The sequence below is a fragment of the Eleutherodactylus coqui genome, chromosome 6 (assembly GCF_035609145.1).
Source record: "Eleutherodactylus coqui strain aEleCoq1 chromosome 6, aEleCoq1.hap1, whole genome shotgun sequence".
NCBI lineage: Eukaryota > Metazoa > Chordata > Amphibia > Anura > Eleutherodactylidae > Eleutherodactylus > Eleutherodactylus coqui.
In genome coordinates this window covers 96,858,125-96,871,814 of record NC_089842.1, presented here as the reverse complement: position 1 = coordinate 96,871,814, position 13,690 = coordinate 96,858,125, and the positions used below count along the sequence as shown (strand labels likewise).

General features: G+C 42.8%; 1 protein-coding gene across 1 annotated transcript in view; it reads right to left on the bottom strand.

Annotated features, from left to right (window-relative positions):
- Positions 1-3,226: 3,226 nt before the first annotated feature.
- Positions 3,227-13,690, bottom strand: part of FUZ (fuzzy planar cell polarity protein) — a 59,786-nt gene continuing 49,322 nt past the window's right edge. The window contains exons 10-11 of the mRNA XM_066607228.1: positions 11,177-11,278; positions 3,227-4,723 (exon numbers count right to left, since the gene is read on the bottom strand). Of these exons, the coding sequence (XP_066463325.1) occupies positions 4,521-4,723; positions 11,177-11,278 (305 nt within the window). The 3' untranslated portion in view covers positions 3,227-4,520. The remainder of the gene's footprint in view (positions 4,724-11,176; positions 11,279-13,690) is intronic.

The following is a 13,690-nucleotide window of genomic DNA, read 5'->3' as shown; positions in this document are numbered from 1 at the left end:
ACCAAAATAGTTGCCGTATGCACCCTATAATCCAAAACCATACATATTATGTCAAAAAGTCCAAAACAAAATGGAGTAACCCATGCCCATACTTTATTTTAGCGCAAATATACTAATTTTAAAAAAACTATAAATGTAAAAAATAGCCCTATATGTCACGGGAAAAAAATGCAGCAAAAATAATTAAGTCCTTAAGTGGTTAAATATAAATCACCGTAGCAGAGGAATCACATTTATATAGATGACCTTCACAGGTATGATTCTAAAATATAACTTTTAATTGATAGGTTAAAAATATATAAATGGCCACAAAGACAGACAAACACAAAGTGTGTGATGTTGTATAGACAGTAATCACCCCTAAGTATAAGTGACCCGGCTTATGATGGAACAGGTAATACTTAGGCTGCTTGTAGTAGATACAAATAAACCAGCCTGTATAATGCAGACTTAGTTTAAAGAAAGGGGTGATAGAGAGTTTATAAACTGCATATCCAAATGTGGTTTATCTGGTTTCATGTCCTTGTCCACTCAATTATGTGGGCAAGCCGATACAGGAATTTCACAGAAGGATCTTGTCTCACGTGGGGAATATTAGGAGAGGTGACAGCACTCCTTTCGCCAATCATGTTCGCCAGTTTTGCGCGAATGATGTGAATGTGATTAAATTCCAGGGATTGGAATCCATCAGAGCCTTTGATAGGGGAGGTAATATCAACCAGAGATTACTTCAGAAATGGATTTATAGGATGGACTGCGTCCAACCAGGTGGACTGAACGAGACCCTGTCCTTCAACTGCTTTATCGGAGTCAAAATACTGGTCTTGGCGTTTACTGATGCTCCATGCCCCATACCTGCCTCTCTATTCTGCAATCTATGTAATATGATGTTAAAGGGGTTGTCTTGCGCCGAAACAGTTTTTTTTTTTTTTTCAATAGGCCCCCCGTTCGGCGCGAGACAAACCCAAAGGATGGGTTAAAAAAAAAAAAATATATATATATATTACTTACCCGAATCCCCGCTCTGCGACGACTTCTTTCTTCCTTCTCCAAGATGGCCGCCGGGATCTTCACCCACGATGCACCGCGGGTCTTCTCCCATGGTGCACCCTGGGCTCTGTGCGGTCCATTGCCGATTCCAGCCTCCTGATTGGCTGGAATCGGCACACGTGACGGGGCAGAGCTACGATGACGACGCGGGACCAGCTCTCCGGCACGAGCGGCCCCATTCACCAGGCAGAAGACCGGACTGCGCAAGCGCGTCTAAAAACGCCAGAAGACAGTGAATTTAGACGGATCCATGGCGACGGGGACGCTAGCAACGGAGCAGGTAAGTGAATAACTTCTGTATGGCTCATAATTAATGCACGATGTACATTACAAAGTGCATTAATATGGCCATACAGAAGTGTATGACCCCACTTGCTGCCGCGAGACAACCCCTTTAAGTAAATTGCAAATTATAGATTATATGCATAATCTGGCACAGCTCTTTACCTTTACAAAAGTACCTTGATGCTATGCATGCAGTGTTTACTTTATCCTGGGACTAAAATCATATGACTACCTCAAGGTTATATATTTATTTCTGCATCAAATTCATATTAGTACCCCTGCAATATTGGCATCCTAAACAATGACCGATGCTAGATAACATACAGGAGGCTTATTGGTCAGTTACGGGTATGGTGTATGCCATGTTCTAACATCTACACGTATGCTGCCTGTCCTCTTTGTTATTTTGGTCTCATTGTTGTATTATTATTACACCTATTAGGGAGTAATCTATATACTTAGATAGCTTTATCCTAATCAGGGTTAGTTTTTTGATTACACCTAGCCTTTTTTCTTTGAGGTCAGGCCATGTATACCTCCTTTATTTCATCTTACAGGAGGCTTATTGGTCAGTTACGGGTATGGTGTATGCCACATTCTAACATCTACACGGCTACCCTACAGTTCTTTATATTTGAGTATAATAGCTGGTTCATGATAGGTTCCTGATGAGCCGTTTACACGGCTGAAACGTGTTGAAACAAGAACCTAAAAACAAAGTTATCGTTTACCCGTTTGTATTTTATTGATATAGACACAACACCCCTTTCTTTAAACTAAGTCTGCATTATATAGGCTGGTTTATTCGTATCTACCACAAGCAGCCTAAGTATTCCCTGTTCTGGGGTTGCCCCAGGCTATCTTAAGCCGGGTCACTTATACCTAGGGGTGACTACTGTCTATACTATATCACACACTTTGTGGCCATTTATATATTTTTAACCTATTAATTAAAAGTTATATTTTAGAATCATACCTGTGAAGGCTTAAAGGGGTTGTCCCGCGCCGAAACGGTTTTTTTTTTTTTTTTATCCCCCCCCCCCCCCCCCCGTTCGGCGCGAGACAACCCCGATGCAGGGGTTAAAAAAACAAACCGCTCAGCGCTTGCCTGAATCCCGGCGGTCCGGCGTCTTCATACTTACCGCTGAAGATGGCCGCCGGGGTCTGCTCCCTCCGTGGACCGCAGCTCTTCTGTGCGGTCCATTGCCGATTCCAGCCTCCTGATTGGCTGGAATCGGCACGTGACGGGGCGGAGCTACACGGAGCCGGCATTCTGCACGAGCGGCTCCATTGAAGAGAGCAGAAGACCCGGACTGCGCAAGCGCGGCTAATTTGGCCATCGGAGGGCGAAAATTAGTCGGCTCCATGGGAACGAGGACGCCAGCAACGGAGCAGGTAAGTAAAAAACTTTTTATAACTTCTGTATGGCTCATAATTAATGCACAATGTACATTACAAAGTGCATTAATATGGCCATACAGAAGTGTATAGACCCACTTGCTGCCGCGGGACAACCCCTTTAAGTGGTTAAAAGTGCAATTTTGTAGTCAACTTGAAGCACCACTTGATATATTAATTGTGTTGAGCCATTTAAAATTGTTCTTTATTTTTTTGTGAACAACTGAAAGTTTGTAAATTTGGCAAAGAAACGTAATTTGTAATGGGGGTTAAATAATTTTGATTGCAAATGTATATATTGATTAAATCATTTCAGAAGCTCCCACATAATCACATTTATGGCGGCTCCCGCACTACAAACCGCATTTGATGCTTTTGCCAACAACTGAGGGCACACTAGACAGACACGAGCATGACATATCAGAAAGCAGAACATGCTGTAGATGTGAATGTAGCGAACGGAAGAATAAGAAACAAAGACAGGAACCAAACGGCAAGTAAAAGAATTTTATTACAAAATAATAATACAATTATCACATACAGATACTCCCTTTTCATTAAAAAAACTTGATTATGCAACCCATGGCCTGTAGAAACCCAAGGGGGACTGAACGGACAGCCATGCAGCTGGTTGGCTGTGTACTACTGCCTGTAGAGAATTGTCTAAAGCTGGGAGTTAGTCTGCCCAGACTGTCCTATAAACATTCCTGTTCACTTTAGGGGCAACAAGAAATGCCACCCAGCTTTTCCAGAACCATGAAAGGCAAATTTATCTAGCTAGATGGCGAATTAGAAATGGGCGATCTGCCACGCCTAAACTTTTCAAAGTTAACATTTGGGGGTTTGGGAAAGCCGGATGACAATCCTGAAGGAAGCTGTAAAGATGGACATTTCTTATCTGATTAAAGGCAAAAAGCAGAAAACTTAAAACTAATAACATCTGCCGTGCTGATTAAAGGGGCTGTAAAATATATTTAGGTAGTAAGTTCCTTCTATTCTCAGCTGTGAGCAGCCAAAATATTTGTATTTCACTCTTTGGGGGGAAATGTATTAAGACCAGTGTTATAGAGTATATGGTATAAAGTGGCATAGGTCACCCCCTAGGCGTCTCATTGCTCAAAAAGCCTATAGTGCCTGTGATACATTTTTCTTGTGGTGGCCCTTGGTATGGGAAAGTACCGACCGCTAAGCTTTCCTACATAGTTAAAAAAAGAGGCATAATGACTAATTTGGCCTCCGTCAGCTGACTGGAGCCCTATGGATACAGTTAATGTACACATTAAAAATATGGTGCGAACACAGTGTCCTCTGCACCTTGCAATGTATTTACATAAACCAATCTTTCTGAGGGGTGCTCTTACTATGATAAAGGAGCAACTTTGTTTCAATATTTCCAACAGTGTGAAAAAAAGTTTTATGTAAATACAACCTTATCTAAATAGCTTGGTACATAAAAGTAATGGTTCAGTGACCAATTTGGCTTTGCTCATCAGTTGACGTCAAACACCTTGAACTTGACTGCAGAATAATAAGAGGCTCTGATACAGAATCTATCGTTTTTTTGTGTTGCCACATCTGAAGAGTTCCAACGTGTCTAAAATAAATATTCAGGAGATTGCCGGCAGATAGAGAACAGATGTCTTCCAACAATGAGCTATTATGCAAATAGTTTCCATGCACTATGGAATATAAGTGACTTTTAAGGAGTCATTAAATAAAAAGGTGAAAGTGCTATGTGGATTTTGTGAGCACAAGGATGCAGATCCTGTACAGTGCCCATATGCTAATCAGAAGGAGCAGTCCTTGGTAAACACCTGTAGAGTTTTGTTAGCAATGGTCTGCATGCTGAACGTAGGCACTTCTGGCTTGAATACAAGGAAGAGGAAATGCAACTCATTCTTGACTGCATAGCATTTATGGGAGCTGGACACAGTGTAGCACTGGTGAGCATGGTGACTAAAGCCTTCCGCAAACGTCTCCATGTAAGGAACTAAAACACAAAACGTGAAAATTATGTAAAGAAATTAAATTAAATGTTACAAATTCAGAGACATTGGAGCGCTCCTACCTGCATAGTTCTACTCATATGAATAGCGCCAATCTCGTGGCCCACTACTCTGTTCTAGACCCTAGCAGCAGGGTCAGCTCTAAGTTTACATCGGCCCTAATATGATAGAGTTGCATTAGGCCCCCAGGGTAGTCTATAGGCGCTACTGCATTCCTTACTAGTCTATAGACCCCATTGTGCCCCTCATCCACCTCCATCTCGATTCCACACGGTTCTCCATCGTCTGCCTTGGCCTCTTCTGGCCAGGATTGTGCAGAACATGCAGGCAGTAGAATTACATCTTCGTGCCATTTGCGTGATAGAAAAAGTGCTCGACTTCCTGTAGTGCCAAAGTCATAGTCCATTGTATTCTTGTCTTAAAAAGACGCTGATACAATTTATTTAAGTGAATGAAGATCAGATCGATGCCATCCCCTAGTGGGCCCCAGCACCTGAGTTTATCAGGTGCTGAAACTGGTCCACAGTTGCATACTTTGGTGACCAAGACAATTGAGTAATTCTGCGAGATGGGAGTTAGTATTGAAAATACCCCTACCGCCAACCACTGCAGCATTTTCTATTAAAACTCCTAAGCAGCTCATTACAGTACTGTTCAGTTGTCAGGTAGTCAAGGTCAGCACTGGCCTTAGCAAGGACATTGGGGGACAACTGAAACAGTGCAACTCTGTTATAAAATACTTTGGAAGCAGAGCTCTATAATCCTGGCAAAATTTCCGTTTTTCTGTCCTGCAAAATACACTCATTGTCGGAAAAAAAAACAAGGAGTTGTCAGAATCGAATGAAACTTTATATATGCGTTTGTAACGTTGATATAAGTGATTACAATATCGGAGCAAAAGGATCATTTATTGCAGAAAACTGTACACTTAAGGGAAGGCTCCAGAACCCTGTTGGGTTACCTCTAGTTTGGATACAAGATGTGATATGGGCGGGCATGCAGGCATACATGTTCTGTCTGGTATCCTGTGGCATATTGTCCACGTTTGCTGTAACTGAGCCTCTAGATCCTGTAAACTCATTGGCTGTCAAAAGTGACATCACAGACAGTGCCATACATGTTTTGTTGGCTATAAATCTGGCAACTTGGTAGGTCATGGAAGTGTGGCAATGCTGCGGAGGCAATCCTGTGACACTTTTGCTTTCTGTGCCCAAGCATTATCCTGCTGGAAAATGCCTCTTGGAAGCCGCAATGAGAGGAACACATGTGGCTGCAGGATGTCCTGAATGTATCACTGAGCTGTCATTGTCCCTCGTAACACTAAAATGGCCGTCACATGTGATGGCCCACAAAACATCACACCAGCAATGGGGCAGTGTGCCGCTTTACAGCAAAGGAAGGATTGGGGTGCTCACCCCTAGGTCTCTAGAAAGGAACACTGACGTCTTCAGTGCCCAACTAAAACTTTATAAGTCACTGAAGATAACCCAATTTCACTCCGTAGCAGTCCAGTTTTATTGTTCATGACACTACTGTAAATGGAGGCAACAGTGGCTGGGTGTCAAAGGCAATATACGTAACGGGCACAGTAAGATCAAATATTCTTCAGCCAAATGCCTGGAAATGGTTATGTTAGACACAGGGGCCTGTAAGGATGGTGCCACCTGTCTCCGGATGACAGACAGCAAAACTATTGGAACTGCTCATACTTGTTGAATGATCAGATGATCCTCTTTACCGGTGGCCTGTCAAGGGCGCCCTGAGCCCAGTCACCCTGTGTGCCCTCATGCATCCACTGATCCCAACACCTCCTAATAGTCTGGCAAAGAAGACCCCAGGCGATCAATTCGATACAACCATCCTGTTATTTGCATTACAATAATGCTCCTCCTCTCAAACACTGTTAGCTGAGTGAAATCTCTTCTCTGCATCACAGAGGCGTCTAGTGGTCAACAAGCTCTACACAAGTGGAAAAAGGAGTCACTACACACAAGGAGCCTCTGAGAGCCTTTTTATAACCCAAAGATGGAATCGCTTTTAGGGCCTCAGTTGGCAAGATCGTTCATCTAATCATCAGATGTAACCGCATGTAAAGTTTTGCAGCAAAATGACAATTCCTTAAATTTAAAGGGAAATTGTCATCGGCATTTAGATGTTCTAATATCACTGAGGCATGAAGCCAAACTGCCTTTACTAAAAATCTTTCTGTGGTGGCTCTTCCAACCTGTGGCGACTATCAGATATTCAGAAGAGCAAAAAAAGAGTTACGCGGCACCTGTTCCTGCATCTCCGACATAGGAAAAGTCACACTTGTAATATATACCGTATATGTACACCCCTTAAGGCCATTTTACACGGGCCGACAGTCTGAAGTGACTGCACGGGCGCTGACGTCACCGCTAAGGTTGTTAGCGCTCGTGCAGTGCTTTCACACTGAAAGACTTGCCAGCCACTTGCAGGCTTCTCGCTCAGCGCTTCCCATCGGACGTGCTGTGCAGGTAGGTTTCACACAACACGAGAAGCCAGCGAGTGCGAACGAGGTCATTTAAGCTGGCAGAAAAGTCAGCTTAAATGAGTGCTAACAACAAGCGAGCGACAGTTTCACTATCACATGTAACGATTATTACTCACTTTGGCCGTTTGGACAAATTTTGAGCGATAATTATTGCGTGTAAAAGGGCCTTTACATTTTAGATTGGAAAAACTTGGCTTCTTTTCTCTAGAAACAGCAACACTGTCTTGTTCACAGACTGTTTGGTATTGCGACTTTATTCTAGTGAATACGGCAACACCAGACACAGTCAATAGACAACAGCAGAGGTGAGCAACGCAATTTGCTGGTTTCACAATTTACTGGTCCATAGAATATACAAAGGGAGTATCAATTCATCATTAATTTAATAAATTGCTAAAACTGAAATTCAAACCTTGTAAATTAACTTGCCAATGCATCCTAATGGCAGCTAGTCATGCAAAGCAATACAACTCAAAACATTCATCTGCAGTCACAAAGTTTCTGAAGGAGAGCAGTCATGTTTTTCTTATCTTATTGTTCCACCTTTTTTATGCAACTTTTAGGGTATGTTCACACGAATCAGAATATCATTTTGAATGCGTTATGGATTTTGCCACAGATTTCACTCAATCATTTAGGCCGCCTGCAGACGGGCGGAAATTCCACAGCGGGATTTCCGCCGCTGGAAGCCTGTATAGGATTGCGTTAACAAACGCAATCCTATGTAGACGGCCGCAGTTTGGCTGCGCGAAATATCGCGCGGCAAGCAAACCGTGGCATGTTCTATTTACCCCTAACCCCTCCCAGTCAGCCATACGTCCTAAGTGCCTGTGACCCCTGCAGACATATGTAGATGTCCACAGCATATGCGGTGTATGGAGTGGGCTTGGGAGCTGAGCCAGGTCCATATACCGTGGGTATTAGCGGTCATAGATCAGGAGGAGCGGAGCAGATTTATATATAAATTTTATGTCAAAATATTCAGTATAACTTGTATTTTATTTCTTTATATCTCTGCTCATTCTAAGCTGAACAGTCCAATGGGCGGTCCTATCAGTGACTGGCAACCTTCCTTGGAAGCAGAGTCATACACAGACAGCTGTCAATCACTAATAGGACCGCCCATTGGACTGTTCAGCTCAGAAGGAGTAGAGATATAAATAGATAAAATACAAGTTCTTCCAAATGTGAAGGCTACACACAGGATTTGTTTGTGGTATATAATCATAGACACACATCTATTAGATCTACAAGGATGCTGCTGACCATACGACTGTAAGGCATCCAGTAATTTGGTATGGAGGTACTGCTCCTATATATCAAATACATAGGAGGATCAAAAGTGAACACATACTTTCAAGAGGATGTGCCAACATGCACAATCCCTCCCAGATTGCCGGGCCCAGATGAACAAATCGATTGCCCTGTGTTCTGATCCCAGGACCTCGAGGAATCAGCTGGTTTTGCTGGGGAAAGTTGTGAATGACGAGATCCAGATGGATGGTGGTCTTGTAATACCATGATGGCACAAGGTCCACCAAAGTGGGAGCTGCTCTTACAATGTGACTGTGTGTTCTAGGGCATAGAGGGGGATCACAGGAGGGAAACCTTGCTCTCGGACGTTTATAAGCCCTAATAGAGCATATGAACTGTGGTTGTATTCTTGGTTGGTACAAAACTTTTAAATAATTTCTGGTCATTAAAGCAGATCTTAGGTAGCCTGGCCCAGGATCCCGTAATGGTGTATGTTGGTATAAGGCTGTATTTACACAGGCAATATTCAAGCATGAGTTCTGGGCAATTGCAGGTATACTGTTCTGGAATACTTATTATACCAAAACATTATTGCCTGGCAATATATTAGGCTAATGTCCTAAGGTTTTATGCATGGCAGCCTTGGGAACCTTTGTTAGTTCTCCAGCTGCCTTGGTAACCCATCTGCACCTCCCAATTATGAGGTGCTGTTGGGCTTGCAGAGGGTACTCCCCTCCCTATGTCAAAAATGTAGATGCTGCAGTTGCTATTGACTACAGCTTCTAAGGGGTTCAAGTACTAGGATTGGCGTCATCTCCGATCCCAACAACTGCAGCAAGAACCCTGTAAATAGTATATTCATTGTGTTCCTGCTGCTGATCTTATGAGTACAGCGGCACCCACAAGATTATTATATCCATCACAAAGGAGACACTAGAACTCACCCACAACAGTTAAGTATATTGTGATTACATATATTTCGTATATTTTGGTAACTCCATCTGCTGCATCATATCCTGAATCCAACATTGCTACAATGCAACCTGTGACATTTCTACTACTGTACTTCAAATATAGTACTCCAGGATACTGGAGGGATATGCTACCTATCCTCCTGCATAACTTCTTTTTAGAATGGTTCAATGGGTTATTTCCTCATCCCAAGTAAGTTCTTTTGACCAATACATGGTGTCCATCTGTACATGGCACGCTGTTAAAACAACCTCATATCTGTCCATCCAGCTACGATTATTACAGGTGCAGACAAACTTTAGATGCTGAGTAAAGCCATAGGGTTTTGATGGGGAGTTTCCTTCATAATGATCCTTGACTCACTCGCTGACCACGGGACTCACTGATTCTGAGTGTAAGTGCCTCCATTCCCTTGTACAGTAGATACTCCTACAGGGGCTATTCTGAGTCCTACTTTAGAGGGGCTGCTGATTTGTTGAAAGATAAGGTTAGTAACCCTCTCCTCTACTCCTAAACTGTTATACCTCTTGTTTAGTTTGAGACCTGATTTTGATCTGGTCTGGTACAGTGGGGTTAGCTGGAGCTCATTGATGCTGTCTGGAATTCCCTACTAGAAGGTGCCTTACTAGCCCTTTGTTCTTCTCATACCCTTCTTGTTTGCTTATAGACTCTCTGATGTTGGTAATAAAGGGTACTATCACTTGGTTCAACTTGTATATGCATCACACAGAGAGAAGAGCAGAATGGCATTTGTATACATTGTCAAGTAAGATGCCAATATGCCCATTTTTCACTTGAGTCTGATAACAATATTTCTTCACACTTTAAATAGCTGTGGATTGCGGATAACTTGTGATTCGGGTAGAACCCCCTCCAACTTTGCATCTACTAAAAGAGTTCTGGATTGATGAGGAGTCATAAGAGTATATGCTCACACTTCCAGACACTTGCCTGTTGGCACAAATCCCAGAAGGGGATCATAGGCAAAGGACATGCTGAAAAAACTCTTGATGTAGGAAATGTTAACTTGACACTTAAGGCGTTAAATACACATTTGCTGCAAACTTTAAATTGTCACTTAACAAAAGCTATTGAACAAGCAAAGTTAAGTTTTGCTTCAACAGTGTATTTAATATAATAAGTGTAATCTTAACGCTTGCATCGATTGTCTGCGATTGGTAGGACTGAATTTCAGTTAGAGGAATTGTTAGGCTGCTGCCACCCCCAGACGAAGGCTCCACTGAAAACCACATTAGAGCTATTGCCACCCCAGAAGTGCAGGTGCAGTATGGCTAGGTAACATTTTTTCTGTATTTGTAATACGTGGAGGTGTTGTAATTATTGTTGGCACTTATCCAACAGTATGTGTGACTCATTACCATAACTTGTAATTATTATCATAGATATTTTTTTTTTGCTCATTCGCTAGAGTGAGTCAATATTTATAGGTGTGGGCAATTTTAATCCTCAGCTGTGAAGACCTGAAATAAACTTATAGGAAGCTATACTGATGCAAAAGGTGGTGTTATACTACAGTGGATGGGTTGGGGAATGGGCGGGGGGGGGGGGGAGGGGGGAGGTTGTACTTCTGGTGCCCTTAATGATCTGGCAACTTGGTAATCCCAGCTATGCCACATCTTCAGGATTTTTCCGAGGGTGTGTATATCTGTGTCAGCTACGGGTAACCAGGACTTACTGTTCTTTCCATCAATGTTGTCACGGTTAAAGTAACGGGACAGGACAAGTGTATAAAAAGAGCGAAGGGTTACTCTGCGTTGCTCCAAAGTAAGCTTCAGTTCTGGTAAGAGAAGCAAAGAAGGTTAATATAGTCAGAAAGATATACGTTGTCCTAGATAGAACAAAATATCCCCCCACCCCATAGAAAAAAAAATGTGAGGGTCTTGCTACTGGAAGGGTCAGTTCTGGTAGTGACACTAAAGTGAAAAATATATAGTTTTACACAACAGTCATAAATATGAATGGTGGAACGACGATCCTGGTGCACCCTCCAGAGAAAGCTGCTCTAAGCAGCAGCTCCCTACACGGGGTATTAGAGGGGGATCCAGAGCATGGAGAACCTCCCAACTTCATATTCCTTAATGAAGCATAAAGGCAGGAAATGCCCCCTTCAATATGTACTACCTGCACTGTAGCAGAGCCGAAACGGTAAATTAATGGCACCCTCAACGAGGAGTGGAACTTTTCATACAAAGCTGAAAGCTGCATAGTTATAATCAGCACTGACATTATAATTCTTCACGGATCATGCTAGCTGAAAATAATTGCTAACAATGTAAACACAGAAATAGTATAAATCACTACCGTGACGCCAAACATTAGACATCAGCACAGTGCTGTGCATGGAGGTACACAAAAGTCTGCCCATCCACGCCAGTCTACATTGGGAGGGAGTGTTTTCCATATGTGGCTTCCATCTTTTGTACATATAGCATGAAATGCAGAACATAGCTGAACTCAAAACTAAAGGACTAAAGTTCCACTTTAAAGGGGTTGTCCCGCGGCAGCAAGTGGGTCTATACACTTCTGTATGGCCATATTAATGCACTTTGTAATATACATTGTGCATTAATTATGAGCCATACAGAAGTTATAAAAAGTTTTATACTTACCTGCTCCGTTGCTGGCGTCCTCGTCTCCATGGTGCCGACTAATTTTCGCCCTCCGATGGCCAAATTAGCCGCGCTTGCGCAGTCCGGGTCTTCTGCTCTCTTCAATGGAGCCGCTCGTGCAGAATGCAGGCTCCGTGTAGCTCCGCCCCGTCACGTGCCGATTCCAGCCAATCAGGAGGCTGGAATCGGCAATGGACCGCACAGAAGAGCTGCGGTCCACGGAGGAAGAGGATTCCGGCGGCCATCTTCACAGGTAAGTATAGAAGTCACCGGAGCGCGGGGATTAAGGTAAGCGCTCCGGTAAGCTTTCTGTACGTCCCTGCATCGGGGTTGTCTCGCGCCGAACGGGGGGGGGGGGGGGGGGGGTTGAAAAAAAAAAAAAACCGTTTCGGCGCGGGACAACCCCTTTAACTGCTTCTAACCCACTGAGCTGAAATACTTAGGTGAAACCTGATGTGACAAGTTTACAATGCTATGCTAGGTATGCTCAGTAGCACATAATGTAGGCAGTCAAACTCCAAAAGCTAAATATGTAAACTTACTGAGACATAATTAAACTTAACCTGTTGGAAAACAGGTTATATAAAGGAAGTGATGTAATATGGCTCGCCTAGTCACATATTCCTTGTCACAAATAAGGAAACAGTGAAAATTCGCACTATTTTCCATGATTTCATATTCTCACACTTTGCTTGACACATTACATAAAGATCAAATACTGCTATATAGATATATATCTTTTTGACCATTTACATACACACTAAAAATATATGTGTATATACTGTTTACTCGGTCAAAATTCTTCAGCTTATGTGCACAATAATCTGTCGCTCCAGTGAAAAACACTTGAAAGTGTCCCAAATAGTTTTATGTATTGACTACGTGCAGTCATTCTCTTCAATTTCAGGTGTCCATTTTCCAGATCCTTCTTGCCTTCAGATTTTGGGACAGGAAGTAGCCTTAGCATCTAAGTTTGTCAGCCACATTTGCTCTCATATGGTACGTTCTCCATCAACCAGTCACTCACAGGTACCTCCTGATATCTCAAGTCTCACTTGTAGCCACAATAAGGGAACCCTACCTTATCACGAGACATAAGGGGGTACTGATAAGTTCTTGGCTTTTCGATCTTTGTTTTAACATCAATAAATGATCCTGAGCCAAAAAAAATGAAGAGACAGCGGTTACCTGTGTCCAAAGAAATTCAGAGTGCAGAAGTCGTCACGCAAGCTGATGGAGTTTGTCTTCTGGGATAAAGACTGGATACTGCTTGTGGACTACCTTCCAAAGGGGTCTACTTTCACATAGAACATATTACACAACACGTCTGTATAAACTGAAGGAAGCACTGATGTCTAAAAGGCCTGGAAAGTTGACCCAAGGTGTCGTTTTGTTGTATGACAATGCCTCTTTCGACACAGCAGCCAACACCAAGAGCAACCTGGCTGATCTGGACTTCAAGGTGCTGGCTCATCCTCCTTATTGACCTGATCCGCTACCTTTGGACTATCATCTATTTTCTAATTTGAAGAAACATCCCAAGAAAACCAAATATACTTCCATTTCTGTTACATTTGCTG